This window comes from Gorilla gorilla, chromosome 4 (genome assembly GCF_029281585.2).
Source record: "Gorilla gorilla gorilla isolate KB3781 chromosome 4, NHGRI_mGorGor1-v2.1_pri, whole genome shotgun sequence".
Classification (NCBI taxonomy): domain Eukaryota; kingdom Metazoa; phylum Chordata; class Mammalia; order Primates; family Hominidae; genus Gorilla; species Gorilla gorilla.
Window position 1 is genome coordinate 24,362,044 of NC_073228.2, and position 16,294 is coordinate 24,378,337.

Consider the following 16,294-nt stretch of genomic DNA (forward strand, 5'->3'; position numbering starts at 1 on the left):
CCCAGCTAATTTTTTGAATTTTTAGAAGAAACAAGGTTTCACCATGTTGGCCAGGCTGGTCTTGAACTCCTGACCTTGTGATTCACCTGCCTCGGCCTCCCAAAGTGCTGGGATTACAGGCGTGAGCCACCGCGCCCAGCTGGAGCCAGATAATTCTTTGTTGTGAGGGGCTGTCTGTGCTGTAGAGGATTTTAGCAGCATCCCTGGCCTCTACACTCTAGATACCAGTAGCACCTCCTATGTTTTGACAACCAAGAATGTCTATAGGCATTGCCAGGCATCCTCGTGAGGCAATAATCACCCCCAGTTGAGAAGTGCTCCAGCGGACAGTTTTCCATTCTCTTCCTACTCGATCTCTTGGCAGCATTCAGCACCTCTGGTCACTCTCCTCCTCTTGAAACTTGCATTCCTTGGTGCATTTCTGTGTTTTCCTCCTAACTTTCTGACCAATTCTTTTAGATTCCTGATTCTTTTAGATTCAACCTGATCTCCATATGCTGCCATCCTTGAAGGTTCAGACTTGAACCCCTTTCCCATTTATATTTCATGCTTTCTTCCTCTCATCCATCCCCAGGATTTTTAAATCTCCTGTTCGCCAAATACTCTCAAATTGGTCTCCCAGATCTCTCACCTAAGCTCCAGACTCATTTCTGTCTGTGTTAGATGCCTCACTGACATCACAAAATCCACTCATCTTTCTCCAACATATACCTCTCTTCTCACCTTCCCATTTCAGTAAGCAGCACCTCCATCTATCAGTTGCCCAAGCCAGAATCCTTAAGGCCATCCCAACTCCTCCTTCAGCCTCATCCCCACATCCAATCCATGAGCAATCCCCATCAACTCATCTTCAAAATACACCTCAAAACCATCTGCTCCTGTCCATCTCTGCCGCCAGCCCTCTAGCGCAAGCCACGATAGAACCTAAGTAACCGACAATATAAATCACAATAGTGACCTTGGTGGTCTCCTGACTCTGTTCTTCTCCAGTCCATTCTCCATCCAGAACAATCTTTTAAAGGCATAATTTAGATCCTATGACACCTCAGCTTCATTTATTTTTTATTATTTTTTTTTTTGAGACCGAGTCTCTGTTGCCCAGGCTGGATTGCAGTGGTGCGATCTCGGCTCACTGTAACCTCCGCCTCCTGGGTTCAACCTCAGCCTCCTGAGTCGCTGGGACTTCAAGTGATTCTCCTGCCTCAGTCTTCTGAGTAGCTGGGACTAAAGGCGCATGCCACCATGCCCGGGCAATTTTTGTATTTTTAGTAGAGTTGGGGTTTCATTCTGTTGGCCAGGCTGGTCTCAAACTCCTGACCTCAGGTGATCTGCCTGCCTCGGCCTCCCAAAGTGCTGGGATTACAGGCATGAGGCACTGCGCCTGGCCTGAAATGTCATTTTTTCCAGAGCATGTCTCCTGATCCTATCCTCTTAAATTCAGTTTCCTTATCACAGTCTCTCCCCGTAGCTGCCTTCCTGCACTTGTGACTCTGAACTCCGTATGTATCTGTGTGACTATTTCTCTACTGTTTGCCAAATACTCTCTGCGTGGTATTTGTTAGATTGGAAGTGTCCTGAAGGGAGGGACCCTAAGCATCTCTTTGGCTCATTGCTGTGTCTTTTTTTTTTTTTTTTTTTTTGAGACAGTTTCTCACTCTGTTGTGATCTCAGCTCATTGCAGCCTCCACTTCCCAGGTTCAAGCGATTCTCGTGCGTCAGCCTCCCGAGTAGCTGACCACCCTGCCGGCTAATTTTTGTATTTTTAGTAGAGTTTTCGCCATGTTGATCAGGCTGGTCTTGAACTCCTGAACTCAAGTGAGCCGCCTGCCTTGGCCTCCCAAAGTGCTGGGATTACAGGCGTGAGGCACCATGCCCAGACATCCCCATCTTAACATTGTATGTGACACTCAGTGAGGACTCCATAAATATTTATTGGATGAATAATTACTGGACTCTTTACCACTCATCTCCTTGGCCAAGCTGCATCCAGGGAAGAATACTTTAGGACCCAGGGAAGGAGGTACGGACGTGCCCATGAGTGACCCTGTGAAGCGTGAAGGAAAAGCTCCTCGAATGTCTGTGTGAATGAAAGGAAGCTTTCTAGTGGAGGTTCTTTGGGGGCACAGAGCACAGGGAAATGAGTCAGGCACGTTGACTAGAAATGAGACTTGATTTCTTCATTAATATTCTATATTTGTATCAAGACTTCCTACTGAATCAGGAGGGAACTCCCTGAAGTCCAGGCAGAGCCACGCCAAAGCACACTGGGAGGAAAAGCTGAAATTAGTTCAGAGTTTTCTGGCAACCCTGCTTTCCTGGAAGGCCCAGAGCTCCCAAAGAGGCCGGGAGGTCCAGGTAGGACAGCAGCCAGGGGGAGCCCGAGGCATCACAGCAGTGCTTTGCACAATGCTCTGCACATCATCAGAGCCCCATTAAGCACTGGCGGACTTGACATGAAACTATAGGATTTCTGTGGAGCGAGACAAGGGGAAGGTCAGTGGCCCTGTTTATTTCCCTCTTCGGCGGGTCCACAGTTACGTAGGGAGCGTTTAACTTTCTTTATCTTAAAATGCATAGGTGTGGTTGGCCACAGAGCATAATGAAAGCTGATGATGTTAAAACGCTCACCCTTTGGGTGGAGATGAGCAACACAGAGTGATCCACATCAGCCTCTCCCCAGCCCTTTCAGGGACAGCAGCTGAACACACGCGCCTGCAATTAAGCAGCCGAGCATTTGCTAAGATCAGGTAAGACTTTTATACCGAAATGAACCCCAAAATGTGGAGGCAAAAGAAATCTGAACCACGTCGGGAGCCTGGTTTATTTGCGTAACGACAGAATTCATTTCGAATAAGTTTATTTATTGTGTCTCCCATCAGCCTTGATGACTCTGGGAGAAGAGTTTCAAGGTCCACGTGTTACGGCTCAAGGACGAGTCTGGGGCCCTGATTCCAAACATATTGGGATTGGTGGCATGTCGCTAACCACAAAAATAGCCCTGCATCTGCTGTCATTGCAGGGCTGGGATGTTATTTACAAGTGGGTCACCCAAGTTCCGTCAGCAGCCATTAATAAAATACTAATGGGATATAAATGGTGACTCGCACAAACCGTATAACAAGAAGGTAGAACTAAGGCAAACGATGGATCCTGGTAGGTTGAAAACCAGACAGAAAGAAGTTCTCTGAAATTTATTCTCAGCCAAGAACAAAGGAGATGTCCTCATTAAGGTGCTTGCTGTTTTGAGAGAAAGGAGCTGTGCTGGAATGAGCTATCAAAGTTTTCAAGGATTGATTCAAATACAAATAAAACACAGGTGGCTCATGCCTGTAATCCCAGTGATTTGGGAGGCCAAGGTGGGCTGATCATTTGAGATCAGAAGTTGGAGACCAGCCTGGCCAACAGGGTGAAACCCCATCTCTACTAAAAATACAAAAATTAGCCAGGTATGGTGGTGGGCGCCTGTAATCCCACATACTCAGGAGGCTGAGGCAGGAGAATGGCTTGAACCTGGGAGGCAGATGCCACAGTGAGATCACACCACCACACTCCAGCCTGGGCGAGACTCCATCTCAAAAAAAAAAGAAAAAAAAAAAAAGAGCGCATGTAATTGGGGAGACTGTTGTTTTTCAGCAAGGCCAGTGTGTTGGATGGTCCAGCCCTGTGGATACTGACATTGCCAAAAATGATGGCAGAGTTGGGAGACAGGAAAACTAAGTGGAGATTGAGTAACAGCCAGGGCCAATGATGGTCCCTGAAGAGTTAGAGACTTAATTTTGAGACTTGCAAAAAGAACCAGCAAGACATGAAAGCAAATTGAATCCACACGACGAGAGATGGCATCCTCCCAAGTTAGGAGGCACTTAAGAAATAGTTGTGGAATGAATGAATGAATGAATCTTCCACATCTCATCCCAACTGCTGCTTACCTCAGATTCTTTGTAGTAGCGCTCTGGAATTTCATCGCAGGCAATATCAATAAAGCAAACTTCTCTCTCCACGTCTTTGGCTTCATTGTCGAAAATCTGAAAAAGCAGAGCAACATATCAAAGGTTAGTGATAGCAGGTGTTACCCTCCAAAGTGCCCGAGGCAGAACAACCCCCACACAGAGCATCTTCACACGTCTCAGGGCCCCCGGCTAGTGCTTTCACCAGCCTCAGAATGCGCAAGAATCACAGAAGGCTTTGATTCATGGCTTCGGTTTTGTCACATCAGAGGCAGGTGTAGCATCAATCACTAGTGAGAGGCAGAAGAAAAACTGGGCTGTTTTTAGGAGTTCAAGAGTGAGGAAATTAATCTCTTCCAAAAAAAAATCTCTTCCCAAACTGAAGTCTGCTGATTTTTGGCAGTTCACCTGAACAGGAGGAGTAAAGAGGTTGGAAAGGGTCTGGCTAAATTTGAGTCAAAAAGCAGGGATATAGGCCAAGAGTTAGAAAGAAAAGTGTGTGTTTTTTAAAATTAAAATTATATATATGTTAAAAATATATATTATATATTTTTATATGTATTTAGTTTCACAAATAAAACATGCTCATTGCAGAAAATATAGATAAGCAAAAACAAGAAAATAAACCACAATCTCATTATCCAGGGGAAACACATCTGTTTTTCTTGATCATTTAAGGGCACAATTTCCTTTGTACACATAAAGGTAACAAGGTAAAGCTTGGTAAGACACTGAGATGGTTTCCTGCCAATCTGCTCTAGGTTTCACTGGCCCAGAATGCACATCACTTGCAAAATAATAATAATAATAATAATAATAATAATAATAATAATAACAACAACAACACAGCCGCAATATATAGATATAAATGTTGGCCTGGGCGCAGTGGTTCATGCCTGTAATCCCAGCGCTTTGGGAGGCCGAGGTGGGCAGATCACTTGAGGTCGGGAGTTTGAGACCAGCTTGGCCAATATGGTGAAACCCTGTCTCTACGAAAAATACAAAAATTAGCCGGGCATGATGCTGCACACCTGTAATCCCAGCTACTTGGGAGGCTGAGGCAGGAGAATCACTTGAACCCAGGAGGCAGAGGTTGCAGTGAGCCGAGATTGCGCCACTGCACTCCAGCCTGGGTGACAGAGTGAGACTGTCTCAAAAAAAAAAAAAAAAAAAAGTCTAAATTTTGGTGGAAAAATTAAGTTCTTCTCACTGTCATTTTTCTGGTCTAAAGGGATAATCATCCTTCTACAGGATGATAAACAGCTTTCTTTTTTTGAGACGGAGTCTCAAGGCTGGAATGAAGTGGTGGGATCTGAGCTCACTGCAATCTCCGCCTCCTGGGTTCAAGCCATTCTTCTTCCCCAGCCTCCTGAGTAGCTGGGACTACAGGTGCCCACCACCAAGCCCGGCCAATTTTTGTATTTTTAGTAGAGATGGGGGTTTCACCATGGTGGCCAGGCTGGTCTTGAACTCCTGACCTCAAGTGATCCATCCGCCTTGGCCTCCCAAAGTGCTGGGATTACAGGCGTGAGCCACCATGCCCGGCCAACAGATTTAAGTTTGGACAACCACTTCATTCTTCGAGGAAGTCTTAACTGTAGCCACATCCCACTGTTTAGCTCATTCCTGGAGGGAATCAACAGTTAACACTAATTACATCTGACTCTTCAGGAGAGAATGCAGTATTTTGGAAGAACAGGGTGGTTGATACCCAAGAACACTGTCCTAACCCAAACTTGGTGCCTATTAACACAGTCTCCCACAAGAGGGCATCTGAAGGGCTCTTTATAGGCTCAACTCATCTTGGTTGGATTCTCAAGTTACTTGAAACGATTAGTCCTTTCTAAATGCTTTCTGAATAATATTTGTGTTGTAATTATCCTCCAAGTCGGCTGGTGGTTCTTCTCTTCTTGCCTATTCTTTTCTAAATATTTGGAGACTGGACTCTTCAGATTTGTCCAAGGAGATTAACTCCCCAGTCTGACCCGAGGTGGCCACTGACTTCTCCAAGTCAGAGAAAGATTGGTTCTTGGATTGGCTCTGATTCTTTCCACTGCTACTTGAAGTCAAGTGCTTCAGGACACTCCTAAAGCATTTGGGAGGGACAAGTGAACTGCCTCGAAATGAAACAGACAGTGGAGAAACAAGTTCAAGTTCAAGTGGAGAAATAAGTTGTGAAATAAAATACTGGGTCTCACACCGTTTGCGAGAGCCAGTCCCCCCGCTCCTTCTTTCTTTCTGCAAATCTCTTTTATGTGTGAGCTAAGAGAAGAGAGACACATGCCTCATTAAGAAGACATACAGAGGCCAGGCACAGTGGCTCACACCTGTAAGCCCAGCACTTCGGGAGGCTGATGGCGGGCGGGTTGGGAGATGTGGATTACTTGAGGCTGGGAGTTCAAGACCAGCCTGGCCAACATGATGAGATGGAGAAACCCTGTCCCTACTAAAAATAAAAAAAATTAGCTGGGCATGTTGGCATGTGCCTGTAATCCCAGCTACTTGGGAGCCTGAGGCAGGAGAATCACTTGAACCTGGGAGGTGGACATTGCAGTGAGCCGAGATCGTGCCACTGCACTCCAGCCTGGTTGACAGAGTGAGACTCTGTCTCAAAAACAACAACAACAACAACAAAAACCACACACACACACACACATACACACACACACACACACACACACACACAGAGAATACCCCAGAGGGAAATGAGCTTCCGGAGAGTAAATTACAAAAGTAGTTAAAAAGGTTTGACATTTATTGGTGGCAAAATCTACAGGACTCAAAGAAAGGTAACTAAGCAGGGATGAAGGGGGGGCATGACAGGTTATGTAGCTTTCTCCAATTTAATTCAAACATTTTATTGATCCCTCATTGCACCCACTGCAGTTTTCATAGTATTGCCTTAGCTCCAAAGTCGCCCTTAGGCCTCTGCTCTGAGATCATGGACTGGACCCTGTAAGCATTTCTCCTTTACAGTGAGCCTTATCAGTAGGGGGCCCTAAAGGGCCACTGCAAGAGGAAGGGGATTTCTTCAGATTTGGATGTTGTTGGGCTGCAGAGTCTGCCTGTGGGGACTTTCGGTCATGCTCTGCCCCAGCTGCAAGCCTAGAGTGCACGGTTGCTCAGTGACCTTGCAGCCCTAGCCTGGGCCCAGTAACCACTTCACGGTGGCCCTCCTGCTGCAGGCACTGCATGCTGCAGGCCTTGCACTGGCAGCGTGCCCTGACTCTCTCTCCACACACATACCTGCCCACCAACATCCTCTGGCCTGCACCCCAGAGGGCGCTCTGCTGCTCAACCACTGTGAACCAGCCCTGGCTCAGGTCAACCTCGTGAACTTCCCCACCATCCTGCTTCTCCAATGAAGTCTGAACCCCAGCCATGCAGAGGGGCCCCTGCCAAGTTTGTCCTTCCTGGGTATTCTCTCTCAGCCTTAGGGTACCCTTTGGAGTTCCCTTTACATCCTTATAGTTGCTCCTATCAGAGATCAATAATTCCTTCTATTACATTTCTCCTATTCAAATTACTGCATGGTTTCTATCTCCTGATTGGGCCCTGACTGATACACCCATTGCATACAAAGTGCTGCCCTGGGCTTGAGGGACTACAAAGATAGCCCTTGAGAGGTTACCATCTAGTAGGAGAGACAGACTGGGGAGCTACCACCAAAAATACAAGGCAGAATGGAGTATGTGCTGCAAAAGAAAGAAAAGAATAGGCTGTCAGCTGGCTGCAGTGGCTTACACCTGTAATCCCAGCACTTAGGGAGGCCAAGGCAGGTGGATGGCTTGAGGTCAGGAGTTCGAGACCAGCTTGGTCAACATGGTGAAACCCCAGCCGGGTGTGGTGGCACATGCCTGTGAACCCTGCTACTCGGGAGGCAGAGGTTGCAGTGAGCCGAGATTGTGCCACTGCACTCCAGCCTGGGCGACACAGTGAGACGCCATCTCAAAAAAAAAAAACAAAAAAGAAGAAGAAAAAGAAAATAGGCTGTAAAGCTAGGGAAGGGAACCATTAATGTTGCTTTAAGAACATTATGCCCATAGTAATATTATTCCCGCTTTTCAGATGAGAAAACCAAGGCTGAAAGAAGTAAAGAGGCTTGCTCAAAGTCACATGGCCAGTCAGCAGAGAAGCTCAGATTGGAGGGCAAGTCTGTAGGCTTCACCAGGTCCTTCCATGATTAAAACAAACAAACAAACAAAAACAAAACTGCCTCTTAGCATCCAACCGCTAAGATAAACATCAATCAAAACTGCTACCTGCATCTTTCTAGAAAGAAAAATTCAGAATCTGAGTCTCCTGCTACTTAAAAAGTGTGTGTCCTGAGAAACTGTCACTGAGAACCTCCCAGCAACATGGGAGTCTTCTGTTCCTCTGTTGAATAGCTAAGGCTGCAGTAGAAGCCACCAAGGCATCCTTTAGTCCAACCACTGGTCTCCTTCATTAACAGCGTGCTTAATTCTCATGCCAAAGTCCATGGAAGAGCAAGCACGAGGAAGCTCCTTTATTGAACTTTGTAGTAAATATTTCAGGGTGGGGTACCCACCATCTGAACAAATCACAAAAAATCACATTGAGGAACCCAACATCCTCTTCAGGCTTGAGATGATGAGTTTTAATTTCTTTTCTTTTCTTTTCTTTTTTTTTTTTGAGACGAAGTCTCACTCTTGTCCCCCGGGCTGGAGTGCGATGGCGCGATCTCGGCTCACTGCAACCTCTGCCACCTGGGTTCAAGCGATTCTCCTGCCTCAGCCCCCTGAGTAGCTGGGATTACAGGCGCCTGTCACCACGCCCGGCTAATTTTTGTATTTTTAGTAGAGATGGGGTTTTGCCATATTGGCCAGGGTGGTCTAGAACTCTTGACCTCAGATGGGTGCATCTTGGCCTCCCAAAGTGCTGGGATTACAGGCGAGTTTTAATTTGTAATAAATAATGAATCTCCCAGTGATTAGAGCTTAAGAGATGTTCATAGGTGCTCAATAAGTGCCTAGAGAACTAACAGAAGGCATTAGCATCTACTTTCCAAAGAGGACTCTATGGCAGGAATGTTGCTTACTCATTGATCTTAGGTTTGTTTTTTTTTTTTCATGAGTCTGAGATCCTGTTTCCTTGGTTGTAAGCACCCTAATTTCCCACAATTGCTGCCATAGGGCTCAGTGCAGGGTGACAGCCTCCTACTATGGGCTGATGGGTCCTACACTGGCAATCAGGAGAGCTGAGTTTAAATTCAGTTATCTGGCCGGGCATGGTGGCTCACACCTGTAATCCCAGTACTTTGAGAGGCCAGGTGGGCAGATCACCTGAGGTCAGAAGTTTAAGACCAGCCTGGCCAACATGGTGAAACCCCATCTCTACTAAAAATACAAAAATTAGCTGGGTGTGGTGGCATGTGCCTGTAATCCCAGCTACTAGGGAGGCTGAGGCAGGAGAATTGCTTGAACCCAGGAAGTGGAGGCTGCAGTGAGCTGAGATACACCACTGCACTCCAGCCTGTGCGACAGGGCAAGACTTTGTCTCAAATAAATAAGTAAGTAAATTCAGTAAATTTTCTGTGTAACCTTGGGCTAATTCCTGCATGTTCTTTGGGCCTCCATGTCCTTGTTTGTAAATTAAAATCTTAGTCTAACTGGGAACAGCGGCTCATCCCTGTAATCCCAGCACTTTGGGAGGTCAAAGTGCAAGGATGGCTTAAGCCCAGGAGTTTGAGACCAGCCTGGGCAACATAGCAAGACCCTGTCTCTATAAAAATTACAAAAATTAGTTGGGCGTGGTGATGTGCACCTGTTGTCCCAGCTACTCAGGAGGCTGAGGCATGAGAATCTCTTCAGCCGAGAGGCAGAGGTTGCAGTGAGCCAAGATCACACCACTACACTTCATCCTGGGCAACAGAGTGAGATCCTGTCTTAAAAAAAAACAAAACAAAAAACAAACCACAACTTAATCTAGATGAATGGGTTTCAGGGATTCTGGGAGATATCCTGAAATTTGAGAAGGCGTATTTTTCTGGAAGGAGAGTTCGACCACTTTCATCTGATCATCAGAGATCTGTGGCCCTAAGGAGACTAAGATCAAGTGACCCAGGTGACCATCAACATTCCTTTCAGTTAAAAAGCCTGTGGTGTTAAGAGTGGCCTCTGCGTCCTGTTAGTCTCCTCTGTCTTGCTCCTTGGCTTGTTCCTTCTCTGTCCTATCATCCCACAGTCAGCCAACTTGGGTTGGTACATAGAGGGGCTGCCACAGAGCAGTGGGAAGTGGCAGCGGTCCTGATGTGGTGTAATTGGAGAGCAGGGACAAGGTGAAATGTTCTTATCGTCACACTCAGTTCAGGGCAGGAGCCAGAATTAAGCCAACACCATTAAAAACAAGCAGAGGCTTCACCGGGCCCCAAAGGAAAACACTCAGCCACAGCAATGATTCATTTGGGCTCCCCGGTGGTGGCAGGTGCAGCTGCCAGAGCTCTGGTTACAACTCCCGGCTCTTAGAGGTGGAGGAAGAGATCTGCTGAGGTCGCGTTAGGATGCGAATGCCTTTTGTTGTTGCATCAAGCCAAAGCTTTACAGGGGTGCACCTGACACTGGAGTGCTGTGAACTTCATGGTCTCGTTTGCTCCTTGGGCTGAATTTGTCTCCTGAGATGGGACCTGGGTGTGGGAGGTCACGGAGGCACTTTTCCTATATCACCTGTAATAATGTTCCTGTCTTTGGCTATTTATCAGAGACAGGGAGAAGGAAAAGTGTTTATCCTCTTTCCCTTCTACTTTCTACCCACAAATCACCTGCAGTGGATTTTGATGTCAATCTGGTTGACTCCCATGGCCACCCCCGCCATACACACACTAGAGAGTGAATAACTGCTCAGTAGGAAAAATTCCTTTAAATATGAACCTAGAAATGCTACATGGGGAAGGCAAATCTGAATAATTACCATGTTATAGACTCCAAAATTAAAAGGGAGTAATTTTCTCTTTTTTGTAAAGTATTAAGAATAATAAGTATCAAGTGTCTTACAAATCTTGATATACTTTGACCTAGTAAGCTTACATTTTGAGAATTTATCTTAAGAAAAGAATCTTGGTGGCCAGGCGTGGTGGCTCATGCCTGTAATCCCAGCACTTTTGGAAGGCCAAGACAGGTGGATCAGTTGAGGTCAGGAGTTTGAGACCAGCCTAGGCAACATGGCAAAACCCAGTCTCTACTAAAAAATACAAAAATCAGCTGGGCATATTGGCGGGTGCCTGTAGTCCAGCTACTCAAGAGCTGAGGCAGGAGAATCACTTAAATCCAGAAGGCAGAGGTTGCACTGAGCCAAGATTGCATGACAGAGCAAGACTCTGTATAAATAAAAAACAAAACAAAAGAAAACAAACAAACAAAAAAAAACAGAAAGAAAGAAAAGAATCTTGGCAAGGCACAGTGGCTCACACCCGTAATCCCAGCACTTTGTGAGGCCAAGGTGGGAGGATGGCTTAAGCCCAGGAGTTTGAGACTAGCCTGGACAACATAGTGATACCTTGTCTCCACAAATAATTTAAAAATGAGCTGGGTGTGGTGGCATGGATCTGTGGTCTCAGCTACTCAGGAAGCTGAGGTGGGAGGACTGCTTGAGCCTAGGCAGTGGAGGCTGCAATGAGCCGTGATTGTGCCACTGCATTCCAGCCTGGGTGACAGAGTGAAACCCTGAGGGGGGAAAAAAAAAAGAAAGAAAGAAAAAGAAAATAATCTTAAAGGAAAAGACTTATGCACAAATATTTTTGTTGCAACATTATTATAATGTCAAGAAAAATAAGATTGAAAAAGGAAGAAAACAGCTTAAATATCCTACTATGGGAGAATTGCCAAATAAATTAAGGTAAATCCATTTCACGAACTATTACGTGCTGTGTGGTGATAATTGAGTAGGGACAGGTACACTGATAAGCATGGAATGTGTCTTATCAGCCTAGATTTCTCTTTGAACAGAGGTGTTTTTCTAAATTTTGCAATTGCTCTTGCTTCATTTCTAGATTTGTTTCTAGATTTTGTGATTTCTCTGGATACAATCCACCAAGTTCACTATGTAGGGTGGCTCTTCATAAATCCACAATTTTGGGAATCATGAATTCTGCAGCTCTTTTCTCTACAACAGAAACTTTGATGGTTTAAGATCCAAGCTTAGATGAAAAATGTCTGTACTTTCTGCACAATTTTTCTGTAAACCTAAACTGCTCTAGAAAATAAAATCTAGGGTGGGCAAGGTGGCTCATGCCTGTAATCCCAGCACTTTGGGAGGCCAAGGCAGGTGGATCACCTGAGGTCAGGAGTTCCAGACCAGCCTGGTCAACATGACGAAACCCCGTCTCTACAAAAATACAGAAATTAGCTGGGCGTGGTGGCGCATGCCTGTAGTCCCAGCTGCTCGGGAGGCTGAGTGAGGCGGGAGAATCGTTTGAACCCGGGAGGTGGAGATTGCAGTGAGCCAAGATCACGCCATTGTACTACAGCCAGGGCGACACAGCAAGACTCCATCTCAGAAGAAAAAAGAAAAGAAAAGAAAAGAAAATCTATTATCCTCTGAAAATTGAAGGGCTGGGCAGGTGGTGGGGAAGGTGCAAGCCTAGTAGCTGTGTAGATTTTTATCTTCCTGCCATCTGTACAAGCTACTGAGGATACAAGGTAGAGGTGGCTGATTAGGAGGGATTTTGAGAAAAGTCTACCAGTCATCTTGTTTTATGCTTCAGATACGATTAAAGAGACAGAGAAGCCTAGCCAAACCACTGATCCTCTCTACTATCACTTTTTTTTTTTTTTTTGGCTTTTGGGAGCTCGCTGGAGGAAGCAATTGAGGAAGACATGCCAACAAAGTACAGGTTCAGCCAGCAGAATTCATGTTTTAACAATGTTGTCCTACTCATGCTCTGCACCGGCAAAATGGCTACTGGTTTGGTGGAGGGAGGGTATACTGGCTGCTAGTTAATACTTTAAGCATATGGGTCTAGTGTTGGTTCATGGTTTATTATTATTATCACTATTTTTTTAAAAGACAGAGTCTTGCTCTGTCACCCAGGCTGGAATGCATTGGCGTGACTGCAACCTCTGCCTCCTGGGTTCAAGTGATTCTCCTGCCTGAGCCTCCCAAGTAGCTGGGACTACAGGCATGCGCCACCACACCTGGCTAATTTTTGTATTTTTAGTAGAGATGGGGTTTCACCATGTTGGCCTGGTCTTGAACTTCTGACCTCAAGTGATCCAACTGCCTCAGCCTCTCAAAGTGCTGGAATTAACCACACCTGGCCAGTTCATGGTTTATTGATTATTACCTAATAGCAGCATATTCAGTTGGAGAGAGCCTGAAAAGCACTAATGGCTGTAAAAAAAAAAAAAAAAAAAAGTCCAGGCTACCAATGATGAAAACCATCTCTATGGGTCATCTCACTGAGAACATTATCCCAGCTACACAATTCAGTGGTGACTGTTTCATAAATATATACATGACTATTTATGAATATATATATATATATGAATATACAATCCAACCCAAGAGTATTTCAACTTGTCTTCTACATGGTCATTAAGATAGGAATAAAAAAGATACTCTTCATGGGTCTCTTCAAAACCACTTTCTTTTCTTTTTTTTTTTTTTTTTTTGAGACGGAGTCTCGTTCTGTCACCTAGGCTGGAGTGCAGTGGTGCAATCTCGGCTCACTGCAAGCTCCGCCTCCTGGGTTCACGCCATTCTCCTGCCTCAGCCTCCCGAGTAGCTGGGACTACAGGTGCCCGCCACCGCGCCCAGCTAATTTTTTGTATTTTTAGTAGAGACGGGGTTTCACGGTAGTCTCGATCTCCTGACCTCGTGATCCGCCCGCCTCAGCCTCCCAAAGTGCTGGGATTACAGGTGTGAGTCTTTTTTTAAATATTAGGTTGGGGCAAAAGTAATCATGGTTTTTGCAAATAGATACAGGGTCTTGCTACATTGCCCAGGTGCGTCTCAAACTCCTGGACTAAAGTGATCCTCCTGTCATGGCCTCCCAAAGTGTTAGGATTACAGGTGTGAGCCACTGCACCTGGCCTCAGAACCATTTTTGGTCTCTATTTTTTTTTCTGTTTTGCAGAAGACAGAGTTGGGTAACTGTTATTTGTTCTTAAGATAGAATTACTGTACTTAAGGACAGCACTCTAGAGATGAAGAGGCCGAATGCCCACCATTCAATGAATTGGCAAATATTGGTTAAGCACCTACTGTGTGTTCAACACCGTGCCTTGGAAAAATGTGTAAGAGAAGGTCCACTCTCAAGGGGGCTATGATTTTGTGGAGACTAGATTTAATACACAATTTAATCGACGTTATATAACATATCATCCATATATTACTAAAGTACTAAAAGATATGTTTCAGGCCAGCTGCAGTGGCTCACACCTGTAATCCAAACACTTTGGGAGGCCAAGGCAGGTGGATCACTTGAGGTCAGGAGTTTGAGACCAGCCTGGCCAACATGGTGAAACCCCGTCTCTACAAAAAATACAAAAATTAGCCAGGTGTGGCAGCACACACCTATAGTACCAGCTACTCGGGAGGCTGAGGCAGGAGAATCGCTTGAACCTGGGAGGCAGAGGTTACAGTGACCTGAGATCGCGCCATTGCACTCCAGCCTGGGTGACAGAGTGAAACTTTGTCTTAAAATAAAATAAAATAAAATAAAATGTGCTTCAGACAAGAGTACTCTAGTAGTCCAAATTCAGCAAGGAGGAACTCAGTATAGGTCCATAATGGTCGGGGTCCAAGATGATTATTTGGCCAGCAGGGGTGATACAAGAGACTGGCCAATTGGTGCCGTGAAGAAAGAATCCAACCCCACATCGTGCCTGCAGTGTGGTCCAGAGACGCCAGGCCAGGAATATAGCTCAGGGCTGCTGAGGTTTCCATCTGGGGGCCCCAGAGAACTGCCTACTGGTGCAGGGGCTCTAGGGCAGTGATGACCCCAGATCCACTCCTGTACTGACCTTGGTCTTAGAATGGAATTGAAACCCCATTTGGTAATACAGTGGGAGGTAAACTGCTTTTATTTAATCCGCATCAAACGCTCCACTTGCCACAGGATTTCAGGGGTATTAAGGCTGAGTAAAGGAAACTCATCTATCAGGGTTAGGCCGGATCGTCTTAGCTGCTGGGTAAACTTCAGTGCTTCTCTGGAGAACCCTTTCTGGTGGACAATATCATTAGGCCTTTGGCGCAGAGGGGAAAATTGTTTTTCCAGAGCCAGCAGGGAGTTGTAAAGCAAACTGAAGGCAAAGGTTTCAGGCCTGAGAGTGTCTGAGAAAATCCTGTCCCCAGTGAGGTGGTGACAAGCCTATGCAGCAGGGATAGAGAAGGGTGAGGGGTTGGAAGGGGAGCTCCAGAGAACACCTCTGCGGATCTCCGCGACACTGGCTTGCTGTGCCCTTCTGTTTTCCTCACACTGTCCTGTGTCCTTTCAGTGACAGCTCAGTTACCCTCCAGTGTACTGGGTGTGAGTTTTAAAGGGCTCTAAGGCCAGGTGCAGTGGCTCACGCCTGTAATCCCAGGACTTTGGGAGGCAGAGGCAGGAGGATTGCTTACGTGCAGCAGTTCGGGACCAGCCGGGGCAACATAGTGAGACCCTGTCTCTACAAAAATTTTAAAAATTAGCCAGGTGTGGTGGCAAGCATCTATGATCCCAGCTACTTGGGAGGCTGAGGCAGGAGGACCTTTTGAGTCTGGGAGGTTAAGGTTGCAGTGAGCTGTGACAGAGCCACTGCACTCCAGTCTGGAAGACGGAGTGAGACCCTGTCTCAAAAAACAACAACAAAAACAAATAAATACAGGGCTTGAAGCAGAGGAGAGGAAAAGGGAGGCTAAGAGACTGAGAAGTAATCTTCAGAAGGCTGTCTTTGGGCCTTGGTGACACTTCCAGGCTGTTTTAGTTATGGGATTTTGGGAAGGATGGTGAGTTCATGAGGACATGGTCAAGCTCTCAGGGGTGTGAGCTGGTGATGTGAGGACTCCTCTGAGGCTAAGAGTGGCACACCGCTGCAGACAAGCTGGGTGAAATATTGACACGCACCCACAAGCCTGCAGATGGCACTGGGGGCAGATGGCACTGCAGATGGCACTGGGTGGGGGTGGGGGGTGAGCTGGGAGCAGGGAGGGGAGGAGAAAGCTCTCAGAGGAGCACCTGATGGTGGAAAAGCTTTGATCAGAGATGAAGGTGGGGTGGAGTAAGGCGGCTGCCCTCAGCATCGTCTGCGGGCACTGTGCATGTTGTCCTTGGATCCCTGGCAGTAAGCGAGGATGCTGGCACACACGGAGTTGGCTAGGGCTCCAGAGAGGGATGTTGAGCCCCTGGTGGAGTG

General features: G+C 46.3%; 1 protein-coding gene across 2 annotated transcripts in view; it reads right to left on the bottom strand.

The window, feature by feature from the left end:
* The window catches only part of PITPNC1 (phosphatidylinositol transfer protein cytoplasmic 1), a 311,332-nt gene that overhangs the window by 56,024 nt on the left and 239,014 nt on the right, over positions 1-16,294 (bottom strand). For both annotated transcript variants that reach the window (XM_055387009.2, XM_055387011.2), the window contains exon 5: positions 3,930-4,025. In XM_055387009.2, the coding sequence (XP_055242984.1) occupies positions 3,930-4,025 (96 nt within the window). The remainder of the gene's footprint in view (positions 1-3,929; positions 4,026-16,294) is intronic.